This window comes from Giraffa tippelskirchi, chromosome 5 (assembly GCF_054371585.1).
Source record: "Giraffa tippelskirchi isolate mGirTip1 chromosome 5, T2T-mGirTip1v1.2.pri, whole genome shotgun sequence".
NCBI lineage: Eukaryota > Metazoa > Chordata > Mammalia > Artiodactyla > Giraffidae > Giraffa > Giraffa tippelskirchi.
The window spans coordinates 127821439-127838675 of record NC_137279.1 but is presented as its reverse complement, the minus strand read 5'-3'; the positions used below and the strand labels follow the sequence as shown (position 1 = coordinate 127838675).

The 17237-nt window shown below is 32.1% G+C and overlaps 1 protein-coding gene across 22 annotated transcripts in view; it reads left to right on the top strand.

The window, feature by feature from the left end:
* The window catches only part of FNBP1L (formin binding protein 1 like), a 135415-nt gene that overhangs the window by 85546 nt on the left and 32632 nt on the right, over nt 1–17237 (top strand). For 19 of the 22 annotated variants that reach the window (XM_081486333.1, XM_081486332.1, XM_081486319.1 and 16 more), the window contains 4 exons: nt 845–949; nt 5071–5199; nt 7093–7239; nt 9406–9609. In XM_081486333.1, coding sequence (XP_081342459.1) covers nt 845–949; nt 5071–5199; nt 7093–7239; nt 9406–9609 — 585 coding nt within the window. Of the gene's footprint in view, nt 1–844; nt 950–5070; nt 5200–7092; nt 7240–9405; nt 9610–11036; nt 11196–15937; nt 15953–17237 lie in introns of all 22 variants that reach the window. The other 3 variants (XM_081486316.1, XM_081486317.1, XM_081486327.1) reach the window with 3 other exon arrangements.

Sequence of the window (17237 nt, the reverse complement as noted above, 5' to 3'; positions counted from 1 at the left end):
CTTCTTTGTGGTTTTGATTTGCATTTCTCTAATAATTATGTTGAGCACCTTTTCATGTATCTGTTAACCATCTGTATGTCTTTGGAGAAATGTCTAGATCTGCCCACTTTTTGATTGGTTTTTTTTTCTTTTTTTTAAATACTGAGTTGTATGAGCTGTTTGTATATTTTGAATGTTAACCCCTTGTCAGTCACATCATTTGCAAACATTTTTTTCCCATTCCATAGGTCTTTTCATTTTGTTGATGCTTTTCTTTGAAAAGGCTTTTAAAAGTTTGATTAGGTCCTATTTGTTAATTTTTTGCTTTTACTTCTTTTGCCTCGGGAGACTGATCTAAGAAAATATTGCTGGGATTTATATCCGAGAATGTTTTGCTTATGTTCTCTTTTAGGAGTTTAATGGTGCCCTGTTGTATGTTTATCTTTAGCGTTTTGAATTTATTCTTACATATGTGAGGGGGTGTCCTAATTTCATTGATTTACACATAGCTGTCCAGCTTTCCCAACACCACTTGCCAAAGAGATTGTCTTTTCTCCATTTAATATTCTTGGCTTCTTTGTCAAAGAGGTGTGTCATAGGTGTGTGGGCTTATTTCTGGGTTCTCTGTTCTGTTCCATTGACCTGATGTCTTTTTTGTTTCAGTATCATGCTGTTTTGATAACTGTAGCTTCATAGTACTGTCTTACATCTAGAAGGGTTATGCCTCCAGCTTTCTTCTTTTTCCTCAGGATTGCTTTGGCAGTTCTGGTCTTTTGTGGTTCCATGTAAATTTTAGTATTGTTTATTAACTTTTAAATGAGATAACTCTAATTTTATTTTTCAGTATTTTAATTTTTTTTAACAGAGTAAAAAGAAATTTGAAAGAGAATGTAGAGAGGCAGAGAAGGCACAACAGAGTTATGAAAGATTGGATAATGACACTAATGCAACCAAGGCAGATGTTGAAAAGGTAAGAAATAATTCAAGCTGACTTTAATATCAAAATATTATTACTTGCATATGGAGCATAGTTATAATATTCATGTTGGTATTAGAGTTTCTGCAAGAGATACTCTACATCTAATCTAAAATTTACAAATATTTGTATACTTTAAATTACTATACTGGTCTGAGAAAGTAAACAAATAAAGTTAATAATGTCAACTGCATTCAAAGTGCATAGGAAAGACGTAATTGCTCATAGGAATGAGCTGCTATCCTATTCCAAAATAAGATAGAAAGTCTAAGGTATGTTGATAGGGTATGCAGATAGAGGCTGGATAGTGCACTTCCCAACTTTACAGAAAGGAAAACATGATAAAACTGTCAGAAATGTGATTATCACTATTTGTTTATTAGTTCATTCATTCATTCACTAATTTTGGAAAGCTGAATTCTCTCTTGTCATTCACTGAGTCTGGGCCAGAAGTTCTATAACATAACTGTAGGTAGGGTCAGTCCTGTAACTGTTGTGGCTTAGCTTTTCCTTCTCCCTTGCTGTATGCTCTTTATCTTAGGATATTTGACACAGTGATAGTGTTGAAATGTTGGAGTTTTGAAATAAAGATGAACCCTTACTCCCTACTTTTGTATATACAAAGGTCCACCATTAGTATATTTTCTCTTTAGAATTTTATAAGATTCTATAGCATCAGAAGAAGAAAAAAGTAAGGAGAAAGGAATAATTTATTTTCTACCTTCCATTTGCTTTACCAATTTTTAAAAAACCCTAAAATCATAAACATTTTAGGTTACAGTTACCTTAAATTTCTTCTGCTGTAACTTACGCTTTTGTCTTGTCTACCCTGTTTTTAATAACTTATACCTCTTATGATAATAAGTTCCCTGTCATTGGAAATATAGAATCTTAAAATAGCCTGTTCATTTAAAAAAAAAAAAAAACAAAAACCACATTTCCTTAAATTGACCCCACTCATCTCCCTGTTCACTTTCAGTTTGTAAAAAAACTAAAATAATAAATCTATTTTTCTCATAAATAGGCATGTAGATATTTTTAGCAGATTCTGTACCCATAGATGAACTGTTTGTTTCTTCAACTCTTCTACATATGAAGTATCTTCAAGTTACCATTCACTATGACTACTTCCCTTTAGATATCATTTAATTAACCAATATTCCACTTAAAGTATGTTGTATCAAATGGGGTATAGTTCAATTTGATCAGTTCTGAGTTTGATTACCTTGCTTGTTTTGAAAACTAAATTTATATTAATTACACTCTAAATGTATATTGGTTTTTTGGCAGTTATACCTTAAATGTATATTGTGTATTGGGATTTTCTTTGTAGGGTATACATTATACCCTAAATGTATATTGGTTGTTTGGATTGACTTTCATTGAGTTTATGGTTAACTGAAATCCCCATGTCTTTTCATATATGAGGAGTTACAACTTTATGTGTCTCAGACAGAACTTGTACTGTTGGTATTTTAAATGCATATGGTACATCTATATCAATTACTAGATTTGATCCTGCTGTTATTAAACTTTTAGATCCCTGAGTTTGATCACCCACTATGTTAATTTCCTTCTAGGCATCATGTAATACACGTAATGTGTTAGCATTACTTGATAAAAACGTGGACCACAGCACTTGCAAACAGAACTATTTTATATGTTGGAGTTGGGAGTCTTCCTTGCTGGTTGACACTGACTCCTTAAGAACTCTCTGATACATCAATTGAATACATAGTTTGTGTACTAAACAAATTAGGTTTAACTGGCCTCTCATTTTTAGCTTATTCATTTCTGTCTATAAATATATCTTTAGAGACTGGTCATACATCTTGAAATCTAGATACAACATGTCTACTAGTTAGTTTGACTTAACTAGCTCAGAACTTTAATGTTTATATCTTCCTTTTTTTCCCTTGTTTGCAGCCCCTTTAATTATTAGAGAATTGGGAAAACTTTTGAGGATTTACTTTAGAATCTAGAGAGTAGAGGAATTCTGTTTTCAGTGTCTGGGAAGGGAAGGGAACATAGATTTAAGTAAGTACTGGTAAAATTAAAAAACAAAAGGTAAAGAGGGAGCAGGCCAATTAGTGTATCTTCCTAAAGAAAAGGAAGGCATTTGCACAGCACTGAATATACACAACACTATCAAACTGTACACTTTAAAATAATTAAGATGATAAATTTTATATTATGTGTATTGTGTATTCGGAGAAGGCAATGGCACCCCACTCCAGTACTCTTGCTTGGAAAATCCCATGGACAGAGGAGCCTGGTAGGCTATGGTCCATGGGGTCGCTAAGAGTCGGACACGACTGAGCGACTTCACTTTCACTTTTCCCTTTCATGCACTGGAGAAGGAAATGGCAACCCACTCCAGTATTCTTGCCTGGAGAATCCCAGGGATGGCGGAGCCTGGTGGGCTGCCGTCTGTGGGGTCTCACAGAGTCGGACACGACTGAAGCAACTTAGCAGTAGCAGCAGCAGTATTGTGTATTTTGCAACAATTAAATTTTTTGTACAGAAATTAACAGACATATTGGTCTAGAAACGTTAAAGATAATTTTTTCCATTTGTACAGGGGTAACGCACTGTATTAAATATGTAAGGTCTTATCTACATGGGTTTGATTACAGAAACTAATAAAGTATTCTCTAAATAATGAAAAAAAAAAACAAACAAAAATTTAATGAAATAGAAAATAGAAAAAGAAGGCAAAGGCAGTAGATGTGAAAACCAGACTACGTCAGGGAAGGTGTCAGTTGTCTTTAGTTTCTAGTCTTACATTTTTTCATAACCTGCTGGAATCTTTCATCCAGGCTTTAGCTATCATAGCCAGTGACTTGAAACAGGAGGCACCTCCCCTTGAAAGAAAGAACCACTGTGGGTAGGGAATACTTGGAATCCTTCATTCCATCATAGTTTGCAAGAGGAGGGAGAAAAGGGAAAGGAGTGGTGTTTAGTTTCTATAGTACTTATTTATTTTAATCTCCAAGAACACCGTGCATTAAATGGATATTTGTGGACTTATTTGAAATCTTGACTACCATGTATTTCTGTACGTCAGTTTGTTTCTGAGTTCAGAAGAACTAACTTGTGGATCTACTGTTAGAAGGTTAGGGATTACAATTATAAAACCTAGGATTAGAATAATGAACTGTATTCACCATGTGCTTTTATTATTTTCAGAGAAGTCTCATGTAACAATTTATAGCTTGGAATACTGAGAAACTGTTTTTGGAGTTTGGAATATTGAGTATTAACTGTATTAACTGAGTTTGGAATACTGAGTCTTAGAATACTGAGAAAAGAGTTCAATTCTTATTTTGTTTTTTTCCCCTATTAATTTATAAGCAATTGAGAATTACCTCCAGCAATTAGATTACCTCCAGTAAACCTGAAATTAATGATTTGTGTTGTTTGTATGCAGATGTTCTCATTAATATAAATGGCTTTAATGTGACTCATTGGAAAAGCATTTCTTTAAGAGCTTGAGATGAAGAGAACTGTATTCTAATTAAGCATTCCTTAAAGTATCAATATCTGTTGTTTTGTATAGAGGTAGAAAGTATTGTTAAGCATTACATTATCCCCAAATTACATTTTTACTGTTACTTGGTTTCATTGTGGTTCTGAGTTGAATGTAACTGGATTATGTTTGAAGTTTTACTGCTGACTTTGTAACTGTTTAAATTACTCCTGATGTTTTTTTCCTTTTCTGATTAAATGCTTACTGACAAACCACAGTGTTGTCATTTATTTAATTAGAAAAACCCGTTCATTAAGAAGAAACTTTATTCGAATGGTTTATTACAAGGGAGAGGATTTATTATTGTAGTAAGAGAAAGGGAATATTGCAACAGGGAGACTGGCCATAAGGGAGGGGACATATGTACACCTATGGCTGATTCATGTTGATATTTGACAGAAAACAACAAAATTCTGGAAAGCAATTCTCCTTCAATTAAAAAATAAAAAAAGATCTGTAAGCATCTCCTTTACTTTTGAATGATATCAGTAGTTAGAAAAAGCCTAGTTTTAGTATAACTTCTAAAAAACTGTGATTTTGTTGCTCCTCTTCTCATTGGTAATGATTTGGACCAATTTGACTCTAGGCTAAACAGCAGTTGAATCTACGTACGCATATGGCTGATGAAAATAAGAACGAATATGCTGCACAATTACAAAACTTTAATGGAGAACAGCACAAACATTTCTACGTAGTGATTCCTCAGATTTACAAGGTAAAATTTAGAGATATGAAATTAACCTTATTTTAGATATGAGAAACCGAGTCTTGAAATGTAAAACTTTAAAATGCCAGGCATCAGTCAGAATGTTTCTAGATTCACTAGCCATCAAAATTGGTAATAAGAAATTTATGATTGATTATAGATGTGAAAAGTGATTTTTTTTTTTACTTTGAAATCACAAAATTTTCTACAGATTTGATAGTATATTAAATAATTCACTAAAACAATGACATTTTCTGGATAAATTTTCATGCTACATTATTAAGTATTGTGAGATGGGAGACTTCATTGGAATTTTGTATTGTAGTCTGCTTATCTAGAATTTGGATGTTGCCTTTGACACTGTAACAGGATCATTGGTGTTAGTCCAGAGGGCAGAAATAAATCTTAAGAAATTCATTTGCTAGCCTGGTTTTTGCCTGCTTGTCTTCCTAGCTGTCAGGTCATAAATGTAATTCAGGCTTATAAACCCCATCCATCATCATTTAGCAGTTGCCATGCAGCCCTCAGGTAAAGACCCTGGAATTTACATGAAGGTGAAATTATGTTACTGCCTATTCTAGAAAGAAGAGAAATTAGAAAAAAGGGATTTAGTGAAACAGTGTTGTGAAAGAAGTGGTACCTGGGAGAGCTGAGCTTATGTGAAAAGTGTACACTTTTCAGTCCAACATGTATACCTGTGGCTAATTCATGGCAATGTATGGCAAAAACCACCACAATATTGTAAAGTAATTAGCCTCTAATTAAAATAAAAAATTATTTTTTTTTAAAGTGTCATTCCAAATACACTCCTCCCGACCCCTCTAGCCAAGCTATTAATAGAACTACAAAGGAAGCATAGTGAGAGGTAGTGGACTAGAGAAAGTATCAGAATTTGGTTTAATCCAGAGCATCTAGTCAGCCAGTCCTCACTCTGTAGTGCTTTTCTAAACTTAATAGCTAAGCCTTCATATTCCGAGGAGACCTTAATTTGGAAATTCACTGCTTTTATGTGTTTGGGGGCTTGCTCTTTTTGTTTGGACCTTGCTCTGGAGCAGTCTTGCCACTTTGTGATACTGGGTTTAGTCCTTCTGTGAAAATGCCGGTCTCAAAATAAATTCCCAGGCTTTGGGAAGTAATTAAAGAGGAAAAAATAGTATGAAGGCTATAGGAGTTAGGGGACTTAAGCAGTGTAATTGCTTCCTAAAAAGAAGAAAGGTCATTGTTGACAAATAGGAAGTGTCAAAAATTGCCTTTAAGTTATTTGGCTTCATGTGCCCTGGCATAATTCTTAATAGCAGGTGCCAGTGAATTTTTTGAATTGTAGGGATCCCATACATGTACCACTTTGACCTTGCGGCTTCTTGTTTTCCCTCTTGTGTTCCCAACCTTTTGACAGTCACTTTGAGCTGTAGACTGTAGTAAGTTTGGGTGCCTGTTAGTATGTGGTTGACTGTGGATTCTTAGTCCAGTCAGATCTTAGCAAAGTGTTCTGAACTAACTTAAGGGTTTAGAAGTCTCACACTTGTATATGTTGAGTGCCAGCTGCTTGAAAAAGGAAAAGTATCAAAATTCTGTTTTCAAATGAAACTTGACTGAAGAATAAAAGGCAGAGGTTGTATGAAGCAGGGAGCTGATAAGCTGTAGGGAGTCCCTTATAAGGCTTGAAAACTGGTGTCACCCAGTTTTAGGATATACTAAGCCTTGAATTTTTATTCTTTTGCTATTTCACAGGCCTCAAGTTTTAAGTGCTTTCACTCTGTAGCACTTGTTAAAAGGTACTTACAACAGTGTAACTGTTAGGGGATATCTTTGTGGGATTTTTGTGTTTTTTTTTTGGAAGGGAGTTTCTTCAGAATGAAAAGAAAAGTCAATTTTCTTTTTTTAAAAATTCCTAATTATTAGCAACTGCAAGAAATGGATGAACGAAGGACTATTAAACTTAGTGAGTGTTACAGAGGATTTGCAGACTCAGAACGGAAAGTTATTCCTATCATTTCAAAGTGTTTGGAAGGAATGATTCTTGCAGCAAAATCAGTTGACGAAAGAAGAGTAAGTGTTTTATAATTTGAATAATGTATTTGATTTAAATTAATGAAATGGATTGGGGGGAAGTAATTGATGGATTATTGATTTTAAGTTATATTCTGTAGAAGTAAGTCTGGCTATACATTAGACTCCTTCAGGCTGTAAGGATCACTTTAAACCCTAAAGTTCTAATCATTTAAAAGAGTTCTAATGCTTTTCTTTCTTTTCTCCACTAATTTTTCAGTTCTATTCCAAGAGTATAACTAACCTGTAAACTGTTTTATACTATTATTCTTTAAACTATTATTCTAGTGAAAGTTTAAAGAAGGAAATGGTCAGATCTAGAGTTATAAGAGTTGCTTGTAGCCAGAAGAGTTGGCATTTGAGTTGCATTTTGAACCATGAGTAGTGTATGAATGATGGCCCATGAGAAAAGAAAGGAGGGCATTGTGAGTAGAAGTAACTGCCTTCAAGAAGCCCTTCTCATGGAGGCTTCAGTCATCAAGGTGTACACACTGAGCCTCAAGCAACATCCTTGTTTTAGGATCATCATGTCAACCTGTGACCCTGAATCCATTTCATTACCCATTTCTTTTATCACTCTTTTTTTTTTTTAATTGGAGTATGGTTGATTTACAGTGTTGTGCCGGTCTCTGCTGTACAGCAAAATGACTCAGTTATACTCGTATATACATTCCTTTTTATATTCTTGTCCATTATACTTTATCACAGGGTATAGAGTATAGTTCCCTATGCTCTACAGTAAGACCTTGTTGTTTATCCATTCTAGATATAATAGTTTGCATCTACTAACTCCAAACTCCCAGACCATCCCTCTCTTTTCCCTTTCTTCTGTTCATTATCTATTTCTTTAATCTGGTTTAGGTTGAAAGAAATTGACTTTCTTTGTGTTGTCTTTCTGGCAAAAAGTCTTAAGATCTTTTAATTCTTCTGATCTGGTTCTAAAGATAATTTGAAGTTATTATTCCATCAAAAGAAAAAAGAAGCCCTGCTCTTCTTGAAGAAATAAATTTAATTATCTTATATCTTGTATAAGGTCTAGAAAAGGTCTCGTACCCGGTTATTTTTCAGTAAATATTGATTTAATGACTCAGAAACTGAGGATATGAGAGAAGAGAAAGAGAAGAGAACCAATGTTTGGGGAGTGCAAAATAGGTACTACATATTTTAGTCTTCACAGCAGGTTGGTTTTGTATGAGTGAGGATCTTTCCTATAACAGAATTCAACTTAATATAAGAAAGAAAAGATTTGGGGGTTCTTTAATTGGGAATTCAAAGTTGCATCTTGGTGTGACGGATCCAAGATTAGAGATATAGTTAGGTCCCTCCTCCTCTCAACCTGTTCTTACCCTTTAGCAAATGATTGGTGTGGGTGGCATTAGTGACAAAAAAAAAGGTATAACTTAAGAATGACTTTTGACTTAAGTGATAGGCAAAATGTACTGTTAGCAGAAATAGGGAATAAAATAGGAGAGGTGGTTGGAGTGCGGGAGGAGTTTGTAAAGAATTCTGTTTGAAACTAATGAGTTTAAAGTGTCAGTAAAACATTCAGATAGAGGTATATGTATGTCCAAAACCAGCATGTAATACTTATGTGAGCTTTATGATTTTGGGTAAATGTTGCTAAGCTTTACAATTTCAGAGTTACTTTTTGAACTCTGCTGTTTGTGAGATCTTCATTGCTCTGTTAATATTTCCAAGTATGTCTTTAATATATTTCATTTATCCTTTCCCCTGTTGGGTAAATGGAAGCCTTTCTGCTTGTCTCCTACCCTCTTTTACAGTTAGACACCCTTTCCTCTATTCTGTAAAACAGAAACTTTTTCCTTTAAAACTTGGAATTTCTACTTGAGAGTAACCTCTTCCTATATCCTTTTTTGTCAGTTTGATGTTAAATATCAGCTAACTACTCAAGATGAAATTCAGTGGGTTAAAGCTATGGAGTGAAAACATCCATGACTATTACAAATTAATAAAGTAGTCATTTGTTCGTGAATTATTTTTTATAGGAATTAAAATGTTTAGGGGTTATTTCATATTCACAGGAAGTAATTATTCATTTTGAACCTTTAATAAGTATTGTAGAATTATTTCTGTAAATTTTTATTTGTTGTTTTCTGACACAGATTAAGATTTTGAAAGCTAACATGATACTATTGTTGTGTGTAGGACTCTCAGATGGTAGTAGACTCCTTTAAATCTGGATTTGAACCTCCCGGAGACTTTCCATTTGAAGATTACAGTCAGCATATTTATAGAACAATTTCTGATGGGACTATCAGTGCATCCAAACAGGAAAGTGGAAAGGTGGATGCCAAAACCACAGTAGGAAAGGCCAAGGGCAAGTTGTGGCTCTTTGGAAAGAAGCCAAAGGTAAAAGTCATTAAATTTTTCTGTGCTGATGATTTTGTTCTAGTCTGTCATTTAAATGTAGGTATTGGATGGATAATGGTTTACTATTAATAGAGAATAAATATTTTTATTTGAATGATTCAATTAACTTTTCACTTAGTAGAAACATAGAATTTTGTACCTTAATAATAAAAATTATTTCTGAATTTAACATCATTTAATAGAGTAAAAATATTAAATAAGTTGTTAATATCTCTTAAATTATATACTTTTGAAATTTCATGTGTATGTAGTTTCAGTTCAAATTTTTTAGGAATCATGATGTGACTGTGAGATCACTGAGATTGAAGTTCTCAATTGGAATGATTAATCACAGCAAAAATAAATGTCAAATTAGGTCTTATAGATCATACTGACAGTTATTTTTATCATCCATGTGAATATTTTTATCATCCATGTGAATATTTAATGGGAAGGCTCAATGCGTGTGATTATTTGAAGTTTTAAAAAATCTCTAGTTTATTAAGAGAGTCTCTCTCTTAACTTCTTGTCTAAACCTATCTTTTGATGTACTGTTTATTTTAGATAAATTTAGCTCAGCCAGTGAGCAAATGGAATAAATGAGTGTTTAATCTTATCAATTTAATGGCTATAAAGTGTCATATCAGTAGGAGAATAGATAATCTGATGTTCTGTATTTGTTAAAGTATACTTGATTAATTCATTTTTCTGCTCTTGACATGAATTTAGATAACATTTAACTAAAATTATAATATGCCTATAAATATCTTTAAAAGCACAATTATAATTAACTCAAGCTTTATGCTTTTCACAACATTGTTCCATCGAGAAGTTGAGAGGTGAGACTTTTTTAAAAGTCAGATCAGAGTAGCTAGGAAAACTTAGATAAACAAGGAATACTGAAAATTTTTTTTTTAAAGAGGTGCAACAGGGATGAAATAGAAACAGGGGAAAGCCACAAATGTAATGAATTTTTTTTGCTTGTTTATGATAATAGTTACAGTTTTAATATTTTATTTTAATAGATATTGCCTGTTTAGGTAACTGTTAACTATAGCTTCTGCCATTATCTCTGACAAGTATAGGCTAAGTGTGCCTAACCAGGTGGTTTTAATAATCTAGAAATCAGAAGAGATATTTTTATCTAGGTCATATTGCTCTCTCTAACCTTATAATTTGTATACTCTGTATTTTCAGTCTGTCAGCTTGTAAAAAAGTGATCGAATGAAATGGTACATTTTTAAAAGTACATTTGACTTTAAAATGACAGTTTTGGCAAAACTGTGTTAAGTTTCTTATAATATTTTTACAGAAAACTATTTGAGATATATTTTGTAAAAAGAATGTTGCCAAAAATAGAATTTTCATTTAGGGAAAAAAGCTATGCACATTTGGCTTATTGATTCCTTTCTTTATTTCCATATTAGCCACAGTCCCCACCCTTAACCCCTACTAGTTTATTCACATCCAGTACTCCTAATGGGTCCCAGTTTCTCACATTCTCCATTGAGCCCGTGCATTATTGTATGAATGAAATAAAAACAGGGAAGCCCAGAATTCCTTCTTTCAGAAGTCTCAAAAGAGGGGTAAGTTTAATAATGGGTTAAAATGCATGATGGCCTATTGTGTGTGTAGTGTGGCTTTTAATACTCTCCACCCTCATTATAAGGCTCTCTCCTATAAATATATAGTTTAAAACACCACAGAATTAAGTATAGCTGCCCTCAAGTTAAAAACAACTCCTCTTTATAACATTTGAAATGCTTAACCATAAAAGAATGGTATTATAAAGAGGGTGCTGGGTACAATCATATTAGCTATTTTTTTTTTGTTTATGTGAAGTCATATGTCCACCATTGTCTTGTAATGTATTTACATTTTTAAGACTTTCAGTAATTTGTCACTGAAATTATTCATGTAATAATCTGTCACTAATGATGACTTCTGTGAATTTTATAACGTATTATTTTGTTGGCCAAAAAAAATAAAGTTCTATTTTAATTTTAATTGCCCTACTTTCAGAAACATGAAACACAATTGCCAATAGTGAAATAAAATCAAAGACAGGCATGTTAAATAATCAAGATTGTAGATCAAATTAAAATAATATATTACAAACGTATATTGTATACATTATAAAGCCTATAAAAATACTAGGTTTTATTGAGTAATGGATACATGAAATTTGTTTTCTCAAACTAAAAAAAAAAAGAAGTATTTTTTACCAAATATTTCATTTTTTTCCCCCATAAGCTAGCCTTTGTCATTTACTTGTAACTAAAGATTCTCTTGGAGAAGGAAATGGCAACCCACTCCTGTATTCTTGCCTGGAAAATCCCATGGATGAAGGAGCCTGGTGGGATACAGTCCATGGAGTTGCAAAGAGTTGGATACAACTGAAAGACTAACACAAAGATACTCTGCAAATGAAAAATACTAGGATAGTGAAAAACAAATACTAAACTGTTTCTTAGCAACAACTGTTAAATACTACTAATAAATTAGTGTTAATTCATTATGTTAGACTAATTTCTGTTATTTAAGATCTGATTTGAAGGGCATGGTTGTAATATTCATAGCTTGTAATTTAGATACATTTAGGAGATTTGTATGAGCATTTGTTTAGACATATAAAAATCTTAGGTGTAATAACGCAGAGATGAGAACTCAAGGGTTTGTTAGTGTCATAGGAAGTCTAGTTGTTAACAGCATTGCACTCATTCTTGGATTCACTCTTACTTTCAGTCCCTCTCTTCTTTCCCTCTCCCTGCTGCTACTCCCTTCCTCTCTCCCTTTCTCCCCTTTCTTTTTCCTTCTCTGTCTAGCCTGTATGTTTCTCACTCTTCTATCTTTAAATTGCTTTAGTTGGGTTTCTCTTTTGGCCACATGTAGAACAAGATACATATCTTATAAGGCAATATTATATTATTATTTACTTTTCTATTAAAACAGTATGACAAGCTAACTGGTGTTAACAATGCAGCAGAAATGTCCCAGTGTATTACATTCTTTTTGGGACTTCCTATTTTTCCTGTAAGACCTGAACTTCTTTGCATTACCTTTCCTAATTCTGTGTGTGAATGATATTATAGGTTAATTCATGACATTTTGAAAAGTCCCTGTGAATGAGTCTGTGTTATGCTTACAGGCACTACAGATGCCTGTAATCAGTTTTAAAAGCTCTTATCACTTGTTTAAAAGTCTTTAAGAAATTATACTTGGGATTTTTGTTGCCTGAATTATGAGAGTAGAATTAATTTTCATCTTTCTTCTTTGTGATGACTTAGACTTCATTAAATATTATGCTCTTGCAGAAATCAATGATAATCAAAAATTGCAATTACTACTTGTAATTTCTAGGAGCCATATTTTTGGAATCTCTAAAGTATCCTGCATATCAAGTCTACCAGGGCCAGTTACAGTACCCTGCACAGCATAGTCTTAGAGATATGAAGTACATACAATTCTGTGAAAAAAGTTTAGTTAGTTAGAACTGTGAGCCTTGGAGAAAGAAGCTTAAATAAGTGACATCTTTAATGTTACTGAATAAATTCATAGGTAGGATTTTATAACTGTTGAACTTAAAAGTGTCTATGTGGTCATTATTTATTGTATTTCCACATATTGCTTCAGCTTTAAATACTAGGACATTTGTTGGGGTAGGGAGGCTAATTCCAGTAGGCCAAAATGGTTGCACTTATTATTAGTTATCATGCCAAAGAAAAAAGCAGTATGCAAGATAGAAAATATGATAGAAAAACCAGCTGGAGAATGGAGAATAGAGCAGGAAGTAAAGTTCATTACCTTGGCATTGAGAAGTTTCTTTCTGCTTTGATTGATATTTGGTAGTTTAATAGATACTATTTCAAAATTGTGTTTTCTTTCCACTTAAGAATTTTCTCAATATAGAAAAGGAAGAAGATATGCTTTAACAAACCATTTATGTGTTTTTACGTGAATTGACATGTAAGTCCATAAAACTGAAAAAGTCTTATGGTTTGTTAAAGCTGATGAGTTGTACCATTCAAATCAGAAACTCTTGTTTTGAGCTAAATTTGTTTCATCATTTTTCTTAAATATCTGCTTTTGGCTTTTATAAAAATTTATAATTTCTTTCATTCTTAAGAAAACCTGCAGTTTTTATCTTTAAGGACATGAGAAATGTTATATTGGACCAATGTTTTTTAATTTGATAGTGGTACTAGTAGACTTTTTCTGAGGGATGAGGGTCTATAATTTCTTTCTGTGACATCAAGATCTAACTTTAAATAGATATTTAGTGCACACTCAAAAACTATTTAATATAGAAATGAATAATTTTTATTCTAACTACTTCATTGGTGCTTACTGGGTGCTCCTTTTTTTAATATATATATATATTTATCTAGCAGTAGTGAGTCCATCTAGCAAGTCCGTGTTTACTGTCTAAATTATTCATGATCTTATAGGCTTATAGAGTCATTTTTGTAAGCTTTTGTTATCCAGAATACAGTTCTCAGGATTTTCCTCCCTTAAAGTTAAATACACGTAATTATTTGAATTGCCTAACTGATTTCCTTTTTAGCTCCCTTGTGTATTTATTAAGATATAGGAGGTATGTGAAATTTTCAGTATAGTATTTCTCTATTGAACATGAATTGCTTTAAAAAAGACAAAATATATTTCTAATTTTTATGAAGAACTTGAGTTTTTATATCCCCAAATCTAATGAACTGTGAATTTATTTTCTAATTAATAGTAAAACTAAATTAGCTAAAAACTGAAACATTTAATATTTCCGTTTTAACTATATTACTCTTCTCTAAATTGTATTAATAAAGAAACTGGAAAAATAACTTGTATCACTTAGAAATTTAGCTGCTTGAGATTATCATAAAAGATAAATTCAAATAATTTACCTATTTTGTTTCTTATTGATATGATTTTGTTTTAACAATATTTATAGAAGACCATAAATATCTTATACAAATTTAAAACTCTAATCTTCTTAACAGGAATTTTGTCATAGCAAAATAAGTTGTGGTTTTTGTTCCCTGAAACTACTGACAGTCTAAAGAATGTTAAGCGTAATTTGGAAAGATAATGGATAGCATATGTCATCTTTTCTTATCATTGTAACCATTAATATATATGGCCAGTTCATCAGCGATAAGGGGTAGATATTTTTCTCAGCTATTTATTAAAATCTATATTTTTATGTGAAATTCTACCTGATATCCTCCATATTCTCTAAAACACCTTGGCTTAGTAAACAGGGACAAACAGAAATTTTAGAAACTGCTAAACAAATGCAGTGAATGTAAAGATAAACTGTGTAAGTTCTCCTGGGTATTATGAGTCACAGTGTGTGTGAGTATGTGGGTGTGCGCACACACGTATGTATGTGTACATGTGTGTTTAGTTGGGATGCTTGACAGATGCAGTGCCTGTTGCAGAACCCTGGGAACCCACAGAACATGGATGATACATACATAAGCGTATATATATATAAGTAGACATACATTTATATATTCATAATATGAGAGGACTGCTATGTCACATTTTCAGAAAGAATAAAGTTTAACCAGTTTTCTAAAAATGAAAGTTATATATTTTTAGTGTTGCTTTTCAAGTGTTTGGATTTCAGAATGAAAACTGAAAAAGAGAAGGTATATCTTCAAAGCAAAATTCAACCCATATATTGTATCTATTAGCAAATATGTATGGGAAACATGAATCTAGGTGGCTCGTTATTATTTTGATAATAGTGTGTTTTTTAATGTGTCTGTACATTAAAAATAGCATCTTAAAACTAAAGTAGAAATGTTACCCTTACCTACCCATGACATATTCAAGTTCAAAACAGTATTTTGAATTATAAAAATTTAGATAATGATGTTTAATTCATTGGGAAGAAAGAGTATTCCATTCTTTAATACTACATATAATATTTCTTTACAATGGCTAATATTAGATCTTTATGTTCAACTTTTTGAGCATTAGGATTTTGAGAATGAAGAGCTGTATATGTGAAATCCACTTATGTAAAAGTTCTCTTTTAAAGAAAAATACGTGATTACTGATAAAATCATTACTATTTACTTTTGAGTGTTAGTTGCACTTAGAAAATATCTGCCCATTATCATCAGTGTATATATTTTTTTGCAAGTAATTTACTTTCCCCAAAATGTGGTTACAGTTGTTTTTCTGGCATAATTGTTTGGATTGTGAAGTGTACATGATTTATTTTAATATTAAAAAAAAACCAGTAAAAGTTATTGCATCTTCTGTATTATGGTTTCATGTGAATAATATACCATTTCTTTCTGTTTTCCATTGAACTATTCAGTGGTCGGTGAAGATGGTAAGCCTTATGTGCTGATCTGTATACTGTGCCAATATTAAATAATCAGAAAACATTGTTTTGTTTAATTTAAAACAAAGTGGTCAGGTACATCCCCACATGTTACCTTGTGTGTCTTTTCTTTCTATAATCCATAGTCCAACACATGCCAGTACCTCTGATGTCATAAAATTTTATAATAATGTGGTTAACTGTAACTCATTAAGCTCTTAAATGTTATTGGGTGGAGTCTTTTCATCTTACAGAGAATAAAATTAAACATCCTTGTAAAAGTTACATGGTGGAACAAAAGTTTATGTTTTTACAAAAGGAAAATTAAAAATGATTTTTCTAAACTCCATAAAAAGAAAAATCATGTAAGTTTGATTTGTAGTTTATTACAAAAATCATTAGATTTTCCAAAAAGTAAGAAAGAAAGATTTCCTGCTAGTTTCATTAGTCAGTGCTTTCTTTTTGTGTACTAATTGAATGGGGATAAAAGTACAAATAACCTAAATATCGTGTGTGTGTGTGTGTGTGTGTGTGTATGCGTGCATGTGTATTATTCTTTTATACATATGTTTCAAACAAGTTAATGAAACTGCATTGTGAAGACCTAACATAAAAATTATTGGGTGCTTACATAGTTTCTCATTTTTGGAAGACAGACCAGTCTTTTTCAGACTCATGCAGTTTGACCTTTTATGAATTACCATGTAGTAGAAGAGGTTTTTTTAATGTCTCAGAGTCTTCTTTACAGCCATAGGAAATAGAGTGAATTTAATTCTCATATTCTATAAAGGAATATGTTATAATGTCAAAATGGGATATTAGAGATTCAAGTGCCTAGCTGTTGTTAATAACTTTGAGAACAGTTTCATTACGGATAAGTGAAAGGAAATCTGGAAGATTTACTTCTAAGTAATTGTGAATTTATTACAATACTGCCAACAAAACCATATTGAAACATAATTTTTCATTTCATTATATTTTTATCTTTGGCACAATATAATAGTTTTCAAACTATTGTACTTGTACCCCAAATTAGATTAAATCTGACAACTTATATTTGTAATTGACCCCTAAATTTAAAGGCACTTTGTAGGAAATTTTGCCATTTGTTTATTTACATCAGATTTTTTGTGATTGACGGATTTTTATTTCTGGTGACTGGTGGATTAAAAAACAAAAGTCACTTAAGAAAGATGTCTTCTTTTTTTCAAGGCAGGCTTATTGAATATCTGTAATGTTCAGGTCATTTGCAGAAAATTTTGTTATGAATTAAATGTTATATTTGATCATGTAT